Source organism: Pelodiscus sinensis, chromosome 3, assembly GCF_052426305.1.
Source record: "Pelodiscus sinensis isolate ZL-2025 chromosome 3, ASM5242630v1, whole genome shotgun sequence".
NCBI classification, from domain to species: domain Eukaryota; kingdom Metazoa; phylum Chordata; order Testudines; family Trionychidae; genus Pelodiscus; species Pelodiscus sinensis.
In genome coordinates, this window is record NC_143054.1 from 62,051,547 (window position 1) to 62,075,488 (window position 23,942).

General features: G+C 38.4%; 1 protein-coding gene across 4 annotated transcripts in view; it reads left to right on the plus strand.

Annotated features, from left to right (window-relative positions):
* DOP1A (DOP1 leucine zipper like protein A) overlaps window positions 1-23,942 on the plus strand; it is a 110,759-nt gene that overhangs the window by 67,219 nt on the left and 19,598 nt on the right. For all 4 annotated transcript variants that reach the window (XR_012902590.2, XM_014569949.4, XM_075923817.2 and 1 more), the window contains 14 exons: window positions 4,966-5,063; window positions 7,785-8,044; window positions 8,715-10,704; window positions 10,804-10,915; window positions 12,656-12,838; window positions 13,632-13,757; window positions 14,169-14,303; window positions 15,118-15,173; window positions 17,340-17,444; window positions 19,163-19,229; window positions 21,007-21,151; window positions 21,412-21,491; window positions 22,801-22,910; window positions 23,644-23,793. Coding sequence is in view for 3 of the 4 variants with exons in the window: in XM_014569949.4 (XP_014425435.3) it covers window positions 4,966-5,063; window positions 7,785-8,044; window positions 8,715-10,704; window positions 10,804-10,915; window positions 12,656-12,838; window positions 13,632-13,757; window positions 14,169-14,303; window positions 15,118-15,173; window positions 17,340-17,444; window positions 19,163-19,229; window positions 21,007-21,151; window positions 21,412-21,491; window positions 22,801-22,910; window positions 23,644-23,793 (3,617 nt within the window). In the remaining variant the exon portion in view is untranslated. The remainder of the gene's footprint in view (window positions 1-4,965; window positions 5,064-7,784; window positions 8,045-8,714; window positions 10,705-10,803; window positions 10,916-12,655; window positions 12,839-13,631; window positions 13,758-14,168; window positions 14,304-15,117; window positions 15,174-17,339; window positions 17,445-19,162; window positions 19,230-21,006; window positions 21,152-21,411; window positions 21,492-22,800; window positions 22,911-23,643; window positions 23,794-23,942) is intronic.

A 23,942-nucleotide genomic window follows, 5' to 3' on the forward strand; every position in this document is an offset into this window, starting at 1 on the left:
ATGGAAAATATAGAGGTTTTAAAATAAATAAAGCCCTATGTGGATACAAAATTTGTATCCATATTGGCAAAAATGAGCTGCCGATATTCAAATCCATATCTGTGGAGGTGGATACCTGCACATATAAAGCAGATATCTGCAGATTTGCAGGGCTTTAAAAATAAATAATTTTTCAATTTTTGTCTGCTTAAACTTTTAGAGGTGTGGAAAATTATGGGGCAGTCAGACAATATTTTAAAAAAGTAAACATTGAGGTTCAACAAGTAGTCAGACTGTATAATTGTTAAAACACGATTTGTTAACATCACATCAAAATGTACAAAGGAAATACAGTACCCCTAAATCAAACTCTTAAGTTCTCCAAAAATGTTTTTCTTCTTTTGCCGATCTGCAGATTTTGATTATCAGTGGAAATATGTTTTTTCTGTTTGTGTGTGAACAGAGAAATTGAAATGTAGTGCTAAAAAATCTAATCCTTTCAAAACTTGGTGCTACTCTTAATCCCTCCCTTCCATCTTTTGTCTCTGTCATTAGATGCTGTTTGCACTTCTTACTGGCTGTCCTCCTAGAAGTTCAGGGAGCTCTTTCTACCATTGTCATAGTAATATTTGGCTTGCTGTTGCCACTTAAATTTTTCTATGATCTTTTCTGCTGTTTTTGGCTTCAAACATTCATTTGCTGCAGGCAGTAATCAGTGTGTGTGGTGTGAGGTGAGATTGTGTGCTGGTCTGGTGCCCTGGCTTTCTGTTGATTTGTTTCTTCAATCCATTATTGCTGCCCATAGGTCTTTACTATAACAATACACCATGTTTAGCAGTTTCTTGGTAATCTTGGCAGCTATTTTTGCTTTGCTTTTAGGGTGTGATATGTTCAAATTCTGCTGCATGATTTGCAAATTCCTGATGTGACAGGTCAGGACTCCCTTGCACTGTCACCGGATGTGCTGAAGCACCACTGAGCCCGCTTCCCCTGTAACTCTGTCTTGTTGGCTACATCTAGACAGCATGCCTTTTGTCAACAGATACTGTTGACAAAGCCTCTGTCGAAAAAGAGCATATAGACTATGATCAGTATTGTCAACAAAGCAAGCCACTTTTTTTGAAAGAGAGTCTAGACACTCTCTTTCGAAAAAGCACAGTTTGCATGCAATAGTGCCTTTTTTCGAAAGAGTACTTTCGAAAAAAGGCGTTATTCTTCATAAAATGAGGTTTACCGCTGTCGACAAAACTGCCGCGTTCTGTCGACAGAATGTGGCGGTAGTGTAGATGCAGGTATAGTTTTATCGACAAAAGCCAACTTTTGTCGACCAAACCCTGTAGTCTAGACACACCTGTTGAGTGTAGGTCTCTAGCCTGCTTCAACCAATATACAAGGATGGAGCCATACTCCCAAGGCTGCAGACACAAATTGAAAGCAGTACAGTGTGAGACCTTTTGCTAGCACTCAAATATACAGCCCTTCTGGGAGCTGAACCCTAGATAAATCTGTCTTGTGCTGTATAGAGAACTATACAATTTAAGCTCATGAAATTTCCCTATTCTCAGTGTAAAGAGATTGGCATAGGCTCTTTGTTTCCCCAGGTAAAAATTATGGGGTTTATTACTAAACAAAAGTGATTTTATTAAATTTTAAAAGATAGGCTGTAAGTAGTTGCATGGGATAACAGATCAAAGTAAGTTACTAAGCAAAATAAAATATGCAAGCTAAGCTTAATACACTAAAGAAACTCGTTACATACAAGATCTTACTCTAAATGTGGTACTAATAATCTTCACAGGCCATACGCCCTTCCATCGTGGGTCCAGTTTTTTCCCCAGTTTAGCTTTAGATGACTTAGTTCCCCCAGTTATCTTGAGTGCGGTATCTGGGGATTGCTAGGATTACCTCATCCCCCCACTCTTAAATAGGATTTGCATAAGGGAAAGACATTATTTTCTATTGTCCCTGGTCTATTATCTATGGTCCATCAGCTCTTTGGCCTATTTCATTGTTGTACCTGGAGTATCAGCAGTGGGTGCTGCCCAAAAGAGCAAATATGAAATTAAAGATACCCAGGTTTATCCTGCTAACTTCATCTACAGATATGATACAGGCATACAAATGGGATAACCATAGTCAGTAAATTAAAACCTTTCCAATATGTTATATGTGCCATCTTGCATCAAGCATATCTGAGATATCAGAAGTATATTTTCATGAAGCCTATAGAATATCCTGTCACACCTTACAAACTGAGGTCCATTATCTTTAATAAGTCTCTGGAATTCCGTGCAAGGCAAAGTTAACTTCACAGCATGTAATGACAGATATCATAGAATCATAGAAAATTAGGGTTGGAAGAGACTCACTGGTCTAAGCAAACCAACTCTAAGTAAATTTCTTTGCCAGGGCTTTGTCAAGCCTGGCTTCAAAAATCTCTAAGGATGGAGATTTCACCACCTCCCTAGATAATCTATTCCAGTGGTTCACCACCCTTCCAGTGAAATATTCCTACCACCCAGGTGATTGAAAAATATATGTATTTCTTGCCTTTCTTTGTGTAATGGTATATCTTACACCGTTTCTAAAGTTTTTAATTTTTGTAAATGTTTCTGATTTTATTCACTGCTGCAATAGGTAGCAGCATTAAGTTCCAGTCTTTGTTGTTGCAACATATGTGTTCTGACTTGAATGTTTTTCATGCCTACAACATATATGATTTGTCTGTAAGTGTGGCAGAGTTGCATCATAATGTTAACTGTTAGGCTTGGTTGCTTTGAGTTTCATTTTGATCACATGTATGGAAAATATACTTCTCATATATTTAAAAAATTAGGCATACAGGCAGTTCCCGACTTACGCAGATCCGACTTACGTCGGATCCGCACTTACGAACGGGGCTTTCTCACCCTGGAGGTCGAGGTAGCGGATTGCTACCTGCGAGCTCCAGGGCGAGAAAGCCCCGTTCGTAAGCTGCTCCGGTGCCCCTGGTCTGCTGGAGACCGGCAAAGCCTCAGAAGCGCGGAAACCCGCCGCTGCTGCCGCTTGAGTCCCGGTGCCTGTGGTCTGCTGGGGACTGTCCCCAGCAGACCACAGGCACCGGGACTCAAGCGGCAGCAGCGGGCGGGTTCCCGCGCTTCTGAGGCTTTGCCAGAGCAAAGCCTCAGAGGCGCGGCACCCCGCTGCCGCTGCGGCTCTGCTCCCCTTGTCCCTGGTCTGCTGGGGGGGGGGTCGCGGCTAGTGTGTGTCACCCCCCCCCCCAGCAGACCAGGCTTTTGTTTTGGACCCTGGAGCAGAGCAGCTGGGGCGCTGCGGATTGGTCCTGCAGCGCCCGCTCTGGGCACTACTGGGCCAACCCGGCAGCATCCCAGCTGCTCTGCCCCAGGTCCTGATTCAGCCAGGGTTGGGCCAGTAGCGCCGAGGAGCGGTGCTACTGGAGCAACCCAGCAGCACCCCAGCTGCTCTGCCCCAGGCGTCCCCAAGTCAGCCGCTGCTGAAACTGACCAGCGCTGACTACAGGAAGCCCGAGGCAGAGTTGCTCTGCCCCAGGCTTCCTGGAATCAGCGCTGATCAGTTTCAGCAGCAGCTGACTTGGGGAAACTTGAGGTTCTTAAGTTGAATCTGTATGTAAGTCAGAACTGGCGGTCAGTTTCAGCAGCGGCTGAATCTGGACGCCAGTTCCGACTTACATACAGATTCAACTTAAGAACAAACCTACAGTCCCTATCTTGTACGTAACCCGGGGACTGCCTGTATGTATTTTTCTAAAGCATCTAAAGATTTTATTTACATCTTGTGTTTCTTCATCTGCCAGCTGTAAGTGCTCACATACTGGAAAGCAGTCCTTACCTATTTCTTTATTTAGTGAAGCTATTCTGCTTGCCAAGATTTATTTGTCAAGTTCTATAGCCATTTCACAGTTTGTACATTAGGCCCTGAATCCGCTTCATTTTTATAGGCATCCCCTTCACATATGTTTGTTCTATAGTAGAATGGGATGTGAGTCCTTATGGATGTCATTAAGTGTCCCTGATCAGCCACAACAAAGAATTAAAGCAATTAAAACTTCTATTTTGACACCATATTAAGAATTGATATAAAGAGCAGTCACTAGAAATCATCTACTGTGAACAATTTGTATGGGTCCTACAAAACCCAGGGACTATGCTACCTATTCTTGAACATTGTCTGCTGGCATCTAATCAATTAACTAAGCCATCTGATAACACACTTTAGCTTTCCCTCTCATCCTAATCCTTTGCTGTCCATTACGTTAATGCCATGATTTTAAAGTACCATGATTTTAAAGTACCACTTCTGTGACAATGATTTCTATCTTTTTCACAAGCTGAGCTCTGTATCTTTTCTCCTAATCTCTCATTTCTGTCATCTTTGCTGTGACTGCTAAGAAATGTGTTTGTCTTTGTTATTTTTTTAAATTGTACATAGTTTTTTTCAATGATAATCTGTTCTTGCCTCTACGGATGGGTAATAAAAAACCATCTTTTACAAAACCAAGAAAATGGAGAATCTGACCTAAAATCATGTTTCCATTTCTTCATAGTGTTCATCTGCTGATCAGTTATTAATAGGCTGTGCTTAATTATGTACTTATATTTTACTGGGATTGAAATATTCTGAATCATTGGGAACCTGTCAAATTTACACCTTATTTTCTAAAATCAATAAAAATGTGCATTGGTATCTTGAGTTCCTTTTCATCCTACACTTGGGGAATTGGAAAATCAAGCTCAAAAAGGGGGAAAATAATCATCTTTCAAGACAAGTACGATTATGGGTCTAGAAACGTGGTACAGTAATCTTTTAAAGCATTCAAATAACTATATAGTGAACTGGAAATAGTGATTCTTTTAAGAGGTTTGTAATGTTAATTTAATATAATCATTTACATTCTTGTCTAGGTTTCTTTTTGCTGATTTGCTAGAACGATAATCAATGTGATCTAATCTATGCTTTGTTCAATAGAAAATAAGGATGGAAGCTCATGCAAAGTTTGCAGTGCTTTGGCATCTCACAAGGGACCTTCCTATTAACAAGTCTTCCTTTGGTCGTTCCTTTGACAGGTTGGTTATCATGTTCATGGTTCAGCAAACCTCCCTGTTCCATTACATTAACTGTGCAAAGTAACTCAGAGGTGTAATCTGGAAACTCATGAATTTTACAGTGTGGAGTAAGGCCACTGATTTTAGCATTTAGATAGAATGATTGCTGACAGCATCATTTGCAAACTTCATGGATAGTATTATGGACAAAGCTGAGCAAATAATTGGTTTTTTTGTTTGTTTGTTTGAGAAACTGACTGAAAAATCCAGAAGAAAATTGGCTCTATTCAAACTGAAATTGATTTTTTTTCTCACCAAAAATAAACAAAAGCCCAGAAAAATGTTCCTAGGATTCAAACAAAATATTTCATTGGACTCTAAACTAAGTGTATTTTGGGTGTATTTTGTTCTAAGTTGTTTTCAGGGTTTTTAATTCTTTTTTGTTAAACGTAACTTCATTTTGAAACAAAATCTGGTTTCAAAATAAAAAGTTGCAGCATTTAGTTTAGAAATGGCTGAAAACAAAAAATATTAAATTAGAAATAAAAAGTTTTACACTGAAACGGATGAGGTTATAATAGAGTTTGAAAAAATAATCTTAAAGTATTCACTTTAATTTAAAAATAATTTTTCATCATCTGTGTTTATGCCCCTTTTTAATTGATGGGACATTTCTTATTAATGCAGTGTGAAGACTGTTCAAAAATTTTCTCACCAGACACTCATCACAATCCTCAACTTTCTTGGCTGGGATTGTGCACATAACACACCGTTTCTTTGTGTGAATGTGATGAAAGAAAATTAAATTGAATATTGTATCCTTTACAACAATAGTGGGACAGTATAGTGAAGTTTTGGATCTCATCTTGCATTTATTTTGGAGCTACCTCTGTTACTTATTGCTGAAGAGAACATGGTACATTCTGTTCACACAGTAGAAAAGCTGATGAATATGTACCACAAAATTACATAAAATGTTAAAGTTAATTAGGGACTACTAGGTATATTAACTAAGAGGTGAGGGCAATTTTTTCCCTGAGCGGGCTCTCAAGATGTAAGATATGAAAGAGAAAACGATGAAACTAGGAAGAGTGTTATTGTCAAGTAAACTATATTTCTGTTCTTAGTCCTTGATGATAACACTTGTAGATTATGATTAACACTTTTATTTCCTCTGTAACTTCATGTACAGATTTGCTGTTATTTACATTGCAGTAGTACCTATAAGACAACCAAATCAGAGCTTTATTGTGCTAGATGCTGTACAATCACAGTAAATGAGAATTTGTCTATTATTTTGATCTGTCTTTACTTTTAGCTTTTTCTGTATCCTTTTCTGTTGTGCTAAGATATGTAAATTTGGCTTTGGGATGCAAAATTTAAGAGAGCTTCTCATTGATTTCAAAGAAAATGTGAAACAAACTTTAGGAAATATGCGCTGGGATACTCATCTAAATAAAATTGATATATTAGTATTGCTCAGTACATAGGTTATAAAGAGTCATTGCAATCACATCAATGTAAACTTTGCAATCACATCAGTGCAAACTTTAGCCAGGATGGATAAGGAATGGTGCCCTTAGCCTCTGTTTGTCAGAGGGTGGAGATGGATGTCAGGAGAGAGATCGCTTGATCATTACCTGTTCAGTTCACTCCCTCTGGGGCACCTGTCATTGGCCACTGGGAAGACAGAATACTGGGCTGGATGGACCATTGGTCTGACCCAGTATGGCCATTCTTATGTTCTTAAGCAATATATTTTCTGAAAATCTGAAGAGTTTGATTTACACATCTCAGCATTCCTCATGCATACCTGAGAGGTTTGTATATTAAAGATGGGTGTTGCTTGCTAATTATCTTGAGTGAAAGAGAGGAAGTCCACTTGCATATGGAGATAAAAAAAGCTCATTGACAGTCAACAAATATTGAAGTTTAATGGAGATTAGATTAAAATAGGTTATATTGTGTTGTAGCCAGGGGTGAAAGTAACTTAAATTTCTTAATATAATAAATGGAGATTACCTATATCAATTGAAAGGTCATTGAGTCCAGTCCCCTGCCTTCACAGCAGGACCAAGTACCACCCTTGACAAATTTTTGCCCCAAATCCCTAAATGGCCTCCTCAAGGATTTAACTCACAACCCTGGGTTTAGCAGGCCAATGCTCAAACCCCTGAGCTATCCCTCTCTCTCCCCTGCCCTCAATAGAATTAACATTTTATGTAATTCTTACATGTTGCAGTCCCCTGGGGAGGGGAGCTCAGGGCAGGGAGACTGGGGTGTGTGATAGGACAGTACCTGTAAGAAACTGCCGGGGGAGGGGGAGGCCTGCAGCTGCACGTACCAGGACTTTTGCTCTTGTTCCCTTGCTCCCTGATTGTGCACTGTCCCCTCACTCCCTGCTAGTCATGGGAAGGGAAAGAAGAGCAGCCGTGTTCCAGTATGTGCGACTGCAACCTCCTGTGCCCTCCCTAAAGGACACCCTGGGGAAGGAGCTCAGGGCTGTGGCTGCTCCGACTGGTGTGGGGAAAGCCCCCAGCCAGCCCCTTTCACCTGCCTGCTGTTTAGTGTGGCAGCCTGCAGGAGAGCCCCAGCTGGAAATGTGCCCCACCTCTTCCTTCTGACAAACTCCCCAGGCAGATAGCTTCTTGCCAGAGCATCACACCAAGGTGCACTGCCTTACTTTCACCTCTGTTTGTAGCAATATATTAGATTTATTCCTGGTTTTTCCCCCCCCCCCAGGTCTTTGTTCATCATGCTGGACAGTCTTAATAGTTTAGATGGTTCTACCTGGTCAGTGGGACAAGCATGGTTAAACCAAGTACTACAAAGACATGACATTGCAAGGGTTCTTGAACCTTTGCTTCTGCTGCTACTTCATCCAAAAACACAGCGAGTTTCTGTGCAACGAGTTCAAGCTGAGCGCTATTGGAATAAGTCTCCTGGTTGCCCTGAAAAAGAAACTGAAAAGCACTTCATGCAAAAATTTAGCTGTGGTGATGGTAAGTAGAATTTAACCCACTCCCAAATTCCTTAATAATTAATATTTTATTAATTTAAGTATATATAATTTTTATGTATTTTTATCCATTTTGAAACAGATGTCAAAAGAAAAGCTATGTTGTGATTTGCATATTAAATAATTTCCAGAACTGCCACCATTTAGGACCCTGGTAATGATTATATTCTTTTTCCAAAAAAATTTTAGTCAGTGAAAACTTCTCTGTTGGTTCAAATCTACAGCATGCCAAATATTTGGAGTACAGTTAATACAAATTTTCTCTTGTATATCAGTTTCAGGGTTAAAAACCATTTACCTTCAGCCTCTATGCCACCCTCTTGAGGTTTCAGGCTTCCTAGCAGTAACTTGTATCAGTGGAGGAGACCTCTGTCTCTCTCTAAAGACCAAACGTTTAAATTTGCTTTGTGCTGTTAAATAGTCATCCTTTGCCATTTTAGAAGTGGTTGAAGCTATCCTATTAATCACTGACTTGATGGTTGAAGCTCTGGGTTGTACACTTATTAAATGATCATTTAAGTTACTTTACAGTCTTTCTGGATGAAAGGTTGACGTATAATACTTGTATTTAAATATAATTTTAATTGTTTCTGCTTATTTCTCAAATAAATCTATTCATATGCCATAACTATTTTTGTGATTTCTTTTTTAAGCATTTTCTCACATGCCTGTAAACCAAGAACAACACATTCTACCTAAAGAAAACAATGAAAAACAACTTATCATGGATGAAATGGAGAATTTCAGCCTCACAGTCAACCCTTTAAGTGACAGACTTTCTTTGTTAAGTACTAGCAGTGAGACTATTCCTTTGGTTGTGTCTGATTTTGACCTTCCCGACCATCAGATAGAAATACTCCAGAGTTCTGACTCTGGCTGTTCACAGTCATCTGCAGGAGACAACCTGAGCTATGAGGTGGAGGCAGAAAGCCTCAGTGCTCAGAATAGTTCTCAGACATTGAGAGAAGATTCACCTGACGATGTTGTGCAGCAGGTGATTATTGACTTGATATGCAAGGTAGTAAGTGGTCTTGGAGAGGAGATTGAATCAGTTAAACATGATCTGCACCCTGATGATGCATCATCTAAATTCAGTACTTTAGATCACTCAGAGGAGTTTTCTAAAAGTGAAGATCATAATGTTCAAAGCAGCCACAACAGTTTGTTTGGTAATGACAGTTCTCAATTATCTACTTCAATTGAGATTGGACTTGAAAGACTAACGGATGAAATATCCAGAAACAACTCGTCACCTTATATTGGAGTAAGCCCTCAGGCCCCCAGTTCAACAGAAGCAAAATCTGGACAAAGAAGTTACAGTAATATTCAGTTCAGCCTAAAAGGAAAACTACCAGAAAAAATGTCAGAAAAAGAAACTATTGTAAAAGAAGCTGGCAAGCAACCAGGAGCAAAGCCTAAAGTGAAAATAGCGAAAAAGAAAGATGAAGACAAGAAAAAAGCACAAACAGAAAAACTTAAACAAACCAGTATTTTCTTTAGTGATGGTCTCGATTTAGAGAATTGGTACAGTTGTGGAGAGGGAGAAATTTCAGAAATAGAGAGTGATGTGGGGTCTCCAGGAATACGAAAATCTCCTAGTTTTAACATACATCCATTATATCAACATGTGTTACTTTACCTCCAGTTATATGACTCCTCAAGGACATTATATGCTTTTTCTGCAATCAAAGCAATTTTGAAAACAAATCCTTCTGCTTTTGTAAATGCCATCTCAACTACCAGTGTAAACAATGTATACACTCCTCAGTTGTCCTTGCTTCAGAATCTTTTAGCCAGGCATCGAATATCTGTTATGGGCAAAGATTTCTATAGTCACATTCCAGTGGACTCTAACCATAACTTTAGGAGTTCTATGTACATAGAAATTCTTATATCTCTCTGTTTATATTATATGCGGAGCCACTATCCAACTCATGTAAAAGTAACCCCACAAGATCTAATAGGAAACCGCAATATGCAGATGATGAGCATTGAAATTTTGACACTCCTCTTTGCTGAATTGGCAAAAATAATAGAAAGTTCTGCAAAGGGCTTTCCCAGCTTTATTTCAGACATGTTATCTAAATGCAAAGTTCAGAAAGTGATCCTACACTGTTTACTATCTTCTATCTTTAGTGCACAGAAGTGGCACAGTGAAAAGGTAACTGGTAAAAACATAATTGTTATTGAAGAAGGTTTCTCTGAAGACAGCCTTATCAACTTTTCTGAAGATGAATTCGACAGTGGCAGTACTCTACAGTCACAGCTCTTAAAAGTGCTTCAAAGGCTAATTGTCTTAGAGCATAGAGTAATGACCGTGCCTGAGGAGAACGAAACAGGCTTTGAATTTGTCATAACTGAATTGGAGCACATCAGTCCTCAGCAACCAATGACTTCTCTTCAGTATTTACACTCCCAACCAATAACCTCTCAAGGCATGTTTCTCTGTGCAGTAATACGAGCTTTACACCAACACTGTGCCTGTAAAATGCACCCCCAGTGGATTGGCTTAATCATTTCTACTCTGCCTTATATGGGGAAAGTTCTACAGAGAGTGGTAGTTTCTGTGACCCTCCAGCTTTGTAGGAATTTGGATAATTTAATTCAGCAGTATAAATATGAAACAGGATTATCTGATAACAGGCATGTATACTTTTTTCTTTTTATAATTTTGACCAAATATTTAAATGTTTGTTTTGCTGTGTGGAACAAATTCACAACAAACTCAATGTTGCATTTTAGGCCACTTTGGATGGCATCAATTACTCCACCAGATATGATTCTTACTCTGTTAGAAGGCATCACAACAATAATTCATTACTGCCTACTTGATCCGTCTACACAGTATCATCAGGTAAACCTAGTCAAGCATCTTAGAGGCTTCTTCTGTCATATTTGTTCAGAGTGTATAGTCTACATTTAGGATGCTTGTAATATTGCATTTACTCTGACTTTAAGTTTGAGGGCCTTGTGGGGAAAATATTGGATATGTTTAAATCATAATGAACATTTTTTGGGTAATAATTATTCAGAGCATTCTTATAGAAGAAAATAATATTCATTGATAACATATTTTATGCCTCCTTAAATACACAGACCATCAAAATTTCCACTTATATGCATTCTCCAAGGATTCATTTGTCACAAAGCCTTGTTCTTGGAGTCTGTGTTGCTGCACAAGATCAGGGATGCTTCAGTATTCTAAAGTGTTAACTCCAGCAGCCAAGCTCAATTGTGGAACTTTTCATTGGTGCCATACCTGCCTGTCCCTGGATATGGTTGGGTTCTCTCTGCCTAGCAAACTCTGGACCTACCCTCTTTAGAAACATAACTTTCTTTCCAAATGTTCATTCTTGTGCCTCTTCTTGCTAGCTTGAAGCTTTATATATTAGCAGCTTGTCTTTTGGCTCTGACAATATTTTTGTAGCTGCTGCTGGGTGCACAGTTGATATGTTGGGCATTTGGCCCCAAACCTAATAGACTACTTTTTCTTGCTAACTATTTAGCTTTATTTAAATATATTTTCTATCCCTTTCCCCAACCCTTTTCAGTAGTCAGCATCAAAATACTTATTACCTATCTTTGCATGTATATAATGTTGTCATGGTATTCATTATAGCACTTATTCTGAAGAATGTTAGTCACTTGCAAAAGCATTCACAAAGAATTTAGGCGATAATGAAAAAAATACCTCTGAGGTTTCAGAATATGCCCCAGGCTAATCTGTAGCATATTTAATAGATCCCCTACCACGTTATCTGTATACCCCATTGATAAATATAAACTGTTGCTTTGTATGTCTTGTGAAGGATCATGCTGGGCTGGATCTGCTTGTTGAATTATTTGGAAAGTGTCACTGTAAGCACTGTGGTCCTGGATTGAGGACATTTCCCAATACTTTTGATAAATCTATACTGTCGGAAATACCACTAGATGTCAAGATTTTGTGTTAGCACTAGCTACATCAGCAGATTTCTGTGGGTTTAGGTGGGGAACCTGTGCTTTAACAGACATACAGCTCTACCCAATATGCCAGTGTCATATTTCCCAAGAGTAACACTGAATTTCTTATATTGTGCTTAGCAATAAAGCTGTAAATGGAGATAACTGAACATGGAAGATACACAGTTTAGTTTTGACCAAACTAAAATCTCTACGTGTATTTTAATCATAATATAAATTGTTTAGGTAAATCCTTATATATTCTGAAAACTCAAGACTTTTTGAATTTCAAGAGCTCAATTCATTGTATAATCGAAGTTAAAGATGCTGCTTTATTATTTGAAGATATTTAAGCATACACTATTAAAAGGACATGCTCCCTGTTGCTGCAAAAATGCAAATTTATATTAATAGATATGTCATTCCAGACGAATTGAAAAGACATTTTAAAAATACTGATTTTCATTTTCTTTATATTATTCAGAACAAGCAGGGTAAACCATCTTAAAAAAGAAGACTATGTAGATGATGATCATCCTAAAATCATAGTGTAAAATGTTTAGATGTACATTGTTACTTCTTAATTTACATTGTTTTGCTGATTCTGATATGTAAATATTTAATGCTGGGTTGTTTTTTATAATACCTCTAGCTTTTGGTTAACATAGATCAGAAACACTTATTTGAGGCACGCAGTGGAATCCTGTCTATCCTTCATATGATCATGTCATCTGTAACTTTGCTGTGGAGCATACTGCACCAGGTAGATTCTTCAGAGAAAACAACTGCTGCAGCAGCTGCATCTGTTACCACTATTAATCTTGGATCAACAAAGGTCAGAACAACAAAAGTTTTGCATGATAACCTTCGTCAAACTAAGGCTTTGTCTACGTTTAAAAATTTAAAGTGCAGCTAAGACAGTTCTGCTATGGCAGCGCTTTAAGCTCAATGTGTAGTCATGGTACAAGCACTGGGGCTATGTCTACACTGCTGGGATTTTTTCAGCAGAAGACATGCAAATCGTGCTGTCATTTGCATATCATCTCCTGATCCTTTTTGTGGAAGAGGTTTTGCCAATAAAAAGCCTCATGTAGACGGGGCCATTTGTCAGGAAAAAAAAACCTTTTTTGCAAGATTCTGTAAACCTCATTTTTTGAGAAATAAGGGATCTTGCCGGGGAGGATCTGACAAATGGCCCCATCTACATGGGGCTTTTTATCAGCAAAACCTCTTCCACAAAAAAGATCAGCAGAAGATATTCAAATGGGAGGGTGATTTGCATATTTTGAGGCGGGGGGGAGGAAAGGGGAAAGGCAGTGTAGACATAGCCTGAGAGAGGGCTCTCCCAGTGCTCTGCATAAACCACTTTCATGAGTGGAGTCGCTAAGAGCACTGGGAGCATGGCTCCCAGTGCTGTAGCCTGGTTCACACTGATGCTTTACAGCGCTGTAACTTGCTGCGCTTCTGGAGGAGGGGGGTTTCAAAAACAAGTACTGGTATTTGCAAGAAAAGAAGTGCTGCCCAAATATTTCATTCTCAGAAATTTTGCAGTTTGGTATGCCAGTGAGCTAGAGTATAATGTGGGAATGCTTGTTTCAATATGTACACATTCTGTTTCTGTGTTTCAGAATTTGAGGCAGCAGATTCTTGAATTGTTGGGTCCAATATCGATGAATCATGGCGTTCATTTTATGGCAGCTATTGCATTTGTTTGGAATGAAAGGAAACAAAACAAAACCACATCTAGAACAAAGGTGTGCGTATGTAGCTATTTGTCTAGGTTACTTGAATATATTGTAATCTGATTCACGGGATTTCTTCTAGCTGTCCTAAGAACCTACTTTAAAATATCAGGCCAAGATTTAGGGGGTCAAATGAAACATTATGCATTTATTGTGTTTGCATAATCAAATAACCACACATTTATTTTAGAATAGAATAAAATTGTTAACATTTGAGAATAGAATTTTTTTAAAAAACATTATTGTAATATTTAAAATAGGGACTTCAGAGAAAAGTGACAATCAATATATATATTTTTTTTTTTGTGTATTCTTAGTGTCTCATGTCCTTTACTTAGGAAAACTATTCTCATCAACTTCTTCTGCATTTAACAACACTATTAAGTGTAAAAGAAATCTATAGGACATGTTGGTCTTTTCCAGGTTATTCCGACAGCCAGTGAAGAACAGCTTCTACTGGTAGAGTTAGTTCGCTCTATCAGTGTTATGAGAACAGAGACTGTTATACAAACAGTAAAAGAAGTTTTAAAGCAGCCTCCAGCCATAGCCAAGGACAAGGTAGGAAAATCACAGTTATTACTAGTTCATTTGGTGGTATTTTAGAGGTGATAAATTGTACAGGTACTCAAATTGTTTTGAAGGAACATGGTACTAATATGCTGTACGTGGTTAACAGCTATCCTCTACTAAAATCTGTTTCTGGTAATATCTTCTTAGTCCTATTGAGTGTAGAAAACCATTTCTCTCATTTTTAAAATATACTTAATGAAAGGTACTAGAATGACAGCATTTCAAGGCTGAAGCTAGTTTAACTCACCGTGCTTCATATTTCAAAAATAAGTAAGTTCATGTTAACAAAGTAGTTTTGCCACTTGTACAGTATCATATACTTATTTAAATTTACTGTTTTGAATACCTACCTAGGAGGATTACTCAGGTGTGACTCTTTTTTTCATGGGTACTAAGATACTTTTCAGAATGGGATGCCCCTGGAAGCCCCATTCTTTTCGCCTTTGTTCCTCCTTTTGAAATGCCTGGTATCATAGTGACTATCCGTCCAGCTGAGGGAGGACTAGACATGATCTCTGGTCCCTCACCCTGGACCCTGTCGATGATGCTCCATGATTCAACTAGTGTGGGAGGTATAGAAGGGAGCACTTCAGAGTAACATTAGATTTTACAGAGCTAAGATTTTGGCTGCCCACGTATGGCACTCAGACACTCCTCAGAATGCATTGCCATTTAATTTGACTTCAAGCTATCTACTGTTTTGAAACCTGGTAGTAAGTTCAATACCCATTGTTTTTGTTGAGGTAAATAAAAATACAAAAGTCAGTTTCTTTCTGATTATACTGATATCTTGTCTTTCTAGAAGCATCTGTCATTAGAAGTCTGCATGTTGCAGTTTTTCTATGCTTATATTCAAAGGTAAGACAATGAGGCTGTACATTATTGTTTTCTTTCTGTATCATCCATCAGTTTGTAACTAAAATTGAATCTGGGCATTTCAGATTCTTAGCAGAAAGCTGCCTCCCTTTGATTTACTACAACAGACTAAAAGGTTACATGAGCAGAAAATAGTTTTCTCCATTTGTAATCTGAGCTATATCCACTTAGATTTAACATTGTAGTGCTGAGCTTCTAGGCTCACTGACACTTAGTAGAATCTGTAGTCCTGAGCTAGGTGCTTAGTCTCCCTAGACAATGGCATGACAAGAATTAGGCACCTAAGAATAAAAACCAGCAAAATGAGGGAAGCTGCCTAAGCTAGCCATTAGAAAATACTGAGGACAGAGGTGGAGCCTAAGCTCTAGTCCTCGAAATGAATTAGGCCCATAATGGGAGACTCCTTGGGGATTTATAGCCATGAACCTGTAACCCACACACCTTCTGGGTGTGCTGTACTGCCCTATCTAGTGGCACTGAGACCAATTACAGAGAGAATAATGAGTCTGTTCTACAGTCTTAAATGACCAGCTGGCTTTTGACTCATGAGGTAGAGACTCATACACTAAGGCTCTTGTCTTCACTTTCCCTGAGATTGATGCTTACTTTGAGATGGATCTCCTGGGCTTCAATTTAGTGAGTCTGGCAGGGATGGCACCCATGTCAAATCCACCATGGATGGCACCCATGACAAGGGAAGTCTATGGGAGAATTTCTCCCGTTGACCTATCACAGTGAGGATGCCATAGATTTTTGACCTAAGAAACATTGACTCCAGCTATGCTATTCTTTTACTGGACTTGTGTATCTTAACTTGACTTTTTTGAGTAGTATAGATCTGGCCATCACTCTAGAGGTCCCAGGTACAAATCCGCCTACAGATGACCAGGCATTACAAACCTTCTCCTAGAGTTAGGCACTTTTAGGCCAGGTCAATCCTTCTTGCAGAAAATGGAGGGGTGGGAAGAGTGAAGTGCCACTCCCATACACCTTGTTTTCAGTAGCTTAGCGATACTCGCATTCACACAGGACATGGGAATTTGAGTTCAAATTCCTTCTCTGCCTGTTGTGGAATAAGAACTTGAAACTGGATATCCTACCTCCCCAGTGAGTGCACTTATTATTGGGTTATAGGGTATTCTTTCAATCTCTCCAATCTCTCCCATTGGAGCTGTGCCATTTTGTGTAAATGAATAAATATTCATTGGACTAGAGAGAGTGTGAGGTTATTCTATAGCACTGTAGGAATGGCACTTACCTGAGAGACGCGTGTTCTAGTCCATGTTCTAATGAATGTCTAATTATTTATAAAAAGTGGAATAGTTTCAGCATAGATTGAGAGACCTGCCCAACAGTATCTATATCCCAGTGGATAGGGCATTCCCTATGGAGACATGGGGTAGGAGACACGGGTTCAAGCAGAAGGAGATTTGATCCTGGATGAGTGTTCTAACTATGAGGTGAGTGGGCATAAGCACACAATTACCACTTCTTTGTGTTTTGAATGGGTTCTGATCTGGCAGCCATGCTCTGAGAATAGCTACCAGCTCGGGCCCCTAGGTGAGATAGGCAGAAGAATACATAAGTTTGTGGATTTTGTTGAGATTTAGGCATGATGTGAGAGTTAAATGGCTTTGTGCATGCCCACCAACAGAAACACTGGTGGAATTTAAGCACCTACAGGGTAAAGGAGCGGCAGAGTGGAGGTTTTGAGGATCCAGATTTTAGATTTAGCTGTTTTTGTGTTTATTTATATTATAGATGAAAAGGTAATCTTCTGGGTTCCTCAGTTTCCCCTTTATCTTTCATTCTTTTTTCTAACTGAGAAGACCCACATCAAGCCTTTCTGCAGCTCAGGAAGACTGGGCTCAGACCCCTCAAAATCTCATCAGTGCCATTCCATTGAATAAAATGTTCTTCTCCTTACTTCCAAAGTCTGGTCATTATTGCCATAAAACCTCTACTTGCTATTAATCTGTGAACCAAGTAGGAGAGACAGGACCTAATTTTGATCTCCTGCATGAACAGTGCTTTTGCTTGGCATTAAAGTTGACATGGTCAGACAGAAGAGAAGGCAGAATAGAAAATTTGAGATCTCTGTCATAATTTACATAATTTTATCACTTTAACTCTGTCATTACCTTGCAGGATTCCAGTGTCCAGCTTAGTAGACAGCTGGGCAACACTGTTGCTTCTTCTGAAGGAGTCTGTACAACTCAGTCTTCCAGCACCAGGGCAGTTTCTCATACTTGGGTAAGCAGTTATACTTACAATTTCCAACATAGTTGTGATCCCATAAATGTAAAATTATATGATGGGTGAGTGTGTAAAATCTTGATTTAGTTACTTAGAGTTTTGACTGGAGAAAAATTCCCATTTCCTAGAGACCTTCTTGACAACAATTTATCTTGAATGCAGTATCTTACTTGGAAAAAGGTTGATCACATACAAATATTGATTCTTATATTACTCTTTTTTTTTTCTGGAAGAATCACTCTGGTATGAGTGTATCATTATCTCCATCTTCATCCATCTTCTCTCAATGACACTGCAAACTGTGAATTAATTTTGAATGCTTGTGAAGCTGGTATATGAAGTCTACAAACACATTTTTTATAGGACACCAAAGAGCTATTAGATGAGAATGATTGTCATTTTCAACTGTCATCAAATTTAAATAAGAGACCTAGATATATCAAACTCCATACCTCATTATTATTATCCTCAGCTACCAAGACCTCTAAATAGTAGTTTTAAAAGTATAAATTTACTTATAAAGTCACTTTTATGATTATTTGCTTTGTGTGTTATATTTTCCCCTCATGTGAAATAGATTAATAACCAACCCAGAAACAATATGTTGAACTTCAGAAATAAAATGCTGAATTTGCGTTAAGCACTAAACAACATTCTCTGTAAATTGCAGTACAGGTTGGACCTCCCGCCTTGTCCGGCACCCTCGGGACCTGAGTGGTCCTGAACAATGGAGTTTGCCGGATGAGGGAAGGTCAAGGCTCCCTACCCAGCCGTAGGCTTTGCTTCCGAGTGGGGACTATGCTCCCTACCACCTGCTGCTGCCTCCTGCCCCACACCATGCCAGTCCTGGCCAGGGCTGCGTCCCCCACTGTGCCAGCTCTGGGAGGGGCTGTGCCCCTGCCATGGTGCTTGTCCGGGCCATGCGCCCAGCTGACTCCAGCCCCAGCCAGGGCTGAGTTTTCTGCCACTAGCCCTAGCCAAGACTGTTCGCCTGCACTGCACCAGCCCTATCTGAAGCTGTGCTTGCCACAGCAACAGCCCCAACCAGAGCTGCAGTCCCTGCCACCGGCCCTGCTACCTCCAGCCCTTACTGGGACTGCAGTCCTTGCTGCTAGCCCTGGCCAGGGCTGTGCTCTTCCCCATGCTGTCCCTCTGGGTCTGGGCTCCCCACTGCCAGCCCGGGCTGCGCTTCTGAACCTGGCCAGTCGGAGCTCTCTGGTCCAGCAATATCCATCATTCTGCTGGACCACAGATGTTGCTGGACCAGATTTTAGAGGGTTAACCTGTGTCCCGGATTTTAGAGGGTTAACCTGTAATACTATAGTAAAGTATTAAGCCAAATAGTCACAAAATAATTAGTCCATAAACATCTCCATGGAGATATTTGGATGTATTACAGTGTTACCTCTGTTTGAAGCTATTAATTATACAATACCTTATCCACTGCACCACTGGAGGAGCCTTCCCCCCCGTCCTCCCTACCTTCAGGGCCCCCCTTTTCCTTGTACATTCCCAAGGGTGCCAGCTCTGTCCCCAGATATTTGGAAATGAATCGTTTGGAATTTTGGCAAACTAAAGGGAAGTAGCTAAAGTTTCATTTAATGTGTGCTGTGCATGTGAATGTGTCATGGAATTTTGCCTGTTATTCTAAAATAATGCAGTATTTTATTTTAAGATTATGATCAATATTCATTTAATATATTTTTTTTTTTTAGTGTTCTAAATGAGTTTATTATGAAAAACCCAAGTCTGGAAAATAAGAAAGATCAAAGAGATCTTCAGGTAAAAATGCTTTTGTATACATTTTCTGTTCTACATTAAAGGCTTAGCTGCAGAAAGCACAGCATATCTGATCTTTCCTGTACATTTAAAAGTATTTAAAACAACTAATCTTGTTATAATGGCTTTTTTATTTATTTTGGCAGTTTTTTCTATTCTTAGCGTTGTTATATTTTTGTTAACGTTTAATTTAAAATTTCCTTACTGTAACTTAAATCAATTGCTATTTGTTGTGTTTTTGTTGTTAATATTTCTCCCCTCTGTGGAGTGACTGTTGCCTAGTTTTCTTACTTTTATATCTCAGTTCTTATTTACCCCACATTTATCACTTCTGTAGCTGTCCTCTGAGCTTTCTGACCTTCATTCCTTTTTTAAAATTTAAATAAGAAAATTATTTTTTTAAATTGAAATCTAACACTGAATGCAGTACTCAAACTGAAGCCAAATAGCACTAAACAAAGAAGATTAATTACCTTGCTGCTTGTACTTCAGAAACTTCTGTTCATACAACTTGGATTAGTATTTTTTGTAACAGCACTGCAGTTTGGACACATGTTCCATTTGTGATGATCTCTTATAACCCCCCAGACACTTCTTTATAGTACTTTCACATATAAGTAGTCACCTACTCTGTGGGCCAGATATGCATGTGCTTTCTGAGTCTAAAATGAACCTTAAGTGATTTTTCTTGAGCTCGAACACTTGACTACTTTTTTGTGTTTCTCTTATAATTCCAAATCTGCTTAACTCCTGATTAGATTGCCTAAGATGTTGACTGTAAAGATGAATTGTACTGCAACACTCATGCTGATTTTACCATCTGAAATCAGTTTCCTGAAGCAACTTGCAAGCTCATGAGTTAATTCATGTCTGTGGTAGAATAAGTTATTCTTTGATGTTAGGTGAAAAGACATGTTGCTTAGATGAGAGTCTATTATACAAGTTTTTAAGCACACTTGTATGCTATATATGAAAAGCATATGACTCATATTTTACTTCACCTGTGATCATTTAAAAATGTTGCTATTATGAATGCTTTCATTTTGAATGTACACTCTTTGTGACACTAAACACTAGACAGTAGATAGTCCAGCAGAGGTCACGTGTTCTTTGACCTATTTGTGATAGATGGTATCGTTGGAAAAAGTAATCCAGGATTATGAAATAATTTTTCATATTATATATTGAGGCCTTTATATTTCAACAGAGTGTTCAGATTAAAAGTGCTTCAGATTAAAAGGAAAAAATAGTTTATTAGCCAAAAAAAGATTCTCTGAATGAACATAACACGCTTAATTTCCTCAGACACAGGGATGACTGTTGAGCAAACCTTATTTGTGTGTGCTTTTTTAAATGAAGATGTGAAAATTAATGGTGCAATCAGACTCATACAGCCTTCCATTTCCTATTCATGAAAAAACCTCTAATCATATAAGTGTTTCATTTCACTGATTTTAGACTAACTCTTTAAATTCTCAGAATTATTTTGCATTTCACTTTTATCTTCTGAGGTGTTTTGTGCTACCTTTCAACTCCATACCATCTACCAATGTGATTAATCAGTTGGCCAAGATCTGTTCATCTCATCCTCCCAAGGAATAGTCCTCGTTGCTGATGTTGAACAGAAATGAATCCAGAACAGAACCCTATGATATCTCATTCTATAACTCCTCCTCCCCTGACACTGAACTGATGAGTGTCTGTGCAGACACATCTCAAGAGTGCAAATTTACTCATTTACATGAGATTCTTTACACATTTACTTCTTGCTTTCTGTCAGGATATAACTCACAAAATAGTGGATGCCATAGGTGCAATTGCTGGTTCTTCCTTGGAACAGACTACTTGGCTAAGACGCAACCTAGAGGTCAAACCTTCCCCTAAGATAATGGTTGATGGAAACAACTTGGAATCGGACGTTGAAGGTAGTTTATTTTACTGTTATTCAAAATAAAATATTGAATTAGTTTATTGATTCCCTTCATGTTATTAAATAACAGATTTCATAATGTTAGACCTTTGCTATATGAGCTTCAGTGCTATACTGAATCTAATATACACAGTGAAACAAAAAGTCAATCTCCATGTCTTTTACTACATTTACATTAAAATATTTGTGTTTGTTTTTAAGATATTAATATAGTTTCCAAAATTAATTCACTCTTGCTGTCACTTTTTCATTTAGATATGTTGTATCCAGCTCTGGAAACCTCAAATATAACTCCTTCAGTTTATAGTGTCCATGCATTAACTTTACTTTCTGAGGTAAATGTTTCTTTAATTATACTACATGTTGATTTCTCATAATACAGAAGGACACAGAGAGATTAGAAACATGCATATACACATGCACATGTGATTCAATTTAGAAAAATACTTGTTAAATATCTTTGGGAAAAGTAATTGAAATGTATATGCACAGTGGGAATAAGAAACTCTGAGAAAAGAAATACATAAAGAGGCCAAAGAATGGACAGCAAATGTATACATGATTTTGTCATTTTGTTGGTTGTTGCTAAGATCAGTAATGTGCTCAATACTGTACAGTTACCATTGGTATAATGGTGTTCATCATTCTCACTGGGCTATTGAAATTTAGAACAGTGACTACTGACAGATGTCTAATAGGCAAAATAATCCTTTTATCTATCCAGGAGGGTTGTAATCTGTCCTCACCTCTGTCCTAGACATCTTGATTCATGTGGTTTTGTTAATTTTCTTTATTTGTTTATTGTGGTTGATATTGTATTTTATTTGCATTTTGTAGTGAAAAGGGGGAAAATTGGCAGTAACTGTTGAAGTCAGTGGACACAGGTTTCTGCTGTGTGCCAGTGTATTACTCTTTTTAGTCCTGACGAGTTATACATGTGCAGCGATTTGTACCAGCATTTGCTGGAAGAAGTTGGAGGTGTTTGGTGAGGATTTTTGTTTTTTGTGGCAGGTTTATTTTATATAGGCATAGTATGCATGAATTGATGTGCTGGCAATTATGGACTAATACATATATTTTGTTTTGTAGGCTATGCTGTAGTTTGTCTTCTCTGAGAGTTAATATATTTTTATTTTCAAGTATATAATGGAGCTTTATACTTCAGCCTTTTAATTTTGCACAGTACCTCAGATTTTTAGCTTATGTATTGAAGTTGAATAAATTAATAATATATAGTTGCCATTCCCCTTATCGGTCATAGCAGGAGTGTCATAGATTACATGGGCGTGAAGATTTACCCAAGAAATGGCTCTCCTTTGAGAGGAGAGTGTAGAGAAGTTTACAGCACAGTCATCTCTGGTGTGGATGGATTTAATTGTATCTTAAGCACAATATTCACTTTATAAGAGAACCTACACATATTTAACAAGAGAAAATGTTATAATTTATTTTCTGTTTTAAAAATAATTAATATATGTACAGTTTGGAAGAATACTATATTGAAGAACATTCGTTAGAAAAAGGAACTATAAATATAATGCTGTTTCGAGGGCTATAAGAAGTAAATTTTAAAAAGCCAATCCAAACACTCCTCACCTTCAACCACATTAACTTCTTCAGTTTGTTCTTTCTTATGTCTCGTAGGTTTTGGCTCATCTTTTGGATATGGTTTTTTACAGCGATGAAAAAGAGAGAGTTATTCCACTGCTTGTAAATATTATGCACTATGTTGTACCCTACCTCCGCAATCACAGGTACCATTACAATTTATATAGCTCAGATCTCAGGTCTATTGGAGTTTGTTGGATGTTCTGTATTTCAGCTGAAGAAGGCTGCCTATTCCATAGCACCACAAAGACAGGCAAATAGAAGAATATTGTGACAGACTGTCTGATTCCTCACCAAATTCCTTGGATCCTGGATGAAATATATTGAGTAGGAAGCAAAAGTTTTGATTTCATAACCCTTCTTACTGACCAAGGTCTCATGCACTAATTCTCAGAGACAATCAAGTTTTAGCTCCCATACTGTACAAATAAGTTAACAAAGAGGTGGCAAGTGGTCACTTCAGGTAGAGTCTGGAATAGAATGCAGATTTCTAACCAGGCTCAAGTCTGGCTTCTAACCAGGCTCTAGTCTAACCAAGTCTGCTCAGCCACATTTTGTTTCAGATGTGATGTGCCAGATAGGAAAGCCAAAGCACATGTATCTCTAACCACTCTCTCATGTCAGAGCCAGGGATCAGAATGCAAGATTATTGATCTCCAATATTCTGCTGCTGTGTGAATTATTTGGACAGCTATTTTGCTAAAGTGTTAGTCCAGCTCCCTTTTAGTGGCTGAGCTATACAGAAGATAACACATATAAAAAGAGATTTTAATATAATGTTCTAAAGCCATTGTTTTCACAGAAGTCTGGATATGTATTCATGTATTTTTTAAAGCAGTGGTTTAAATGATTTCATGTTGAGTTGCTTTTTATTTCCAGTGCTCACAATGCACCCAGCTATCGAGCTTGTGTTCAGTTATTGAGCAGTCTTAGTGGGTATCAGTATACAAGAAGAGCATGGAAAAAGGAAGCTTTTGACCTGTTCATGGATTCCAGCTTTTTCCAAATGGATGCTTCTTGTGTTAATCAGTAAGAACTTTTCTTTTTTTATATCTGTTATTGTAAATGTATAGCATAATCAGAGGTGAAAGTAAGCCATAGCACTGATCTGGAAAGAAAGAGCCTGAGGATTGGGCCACTCAGCTGCTGAAGCATCCTATGGCTTCCTGCTAAGCAAC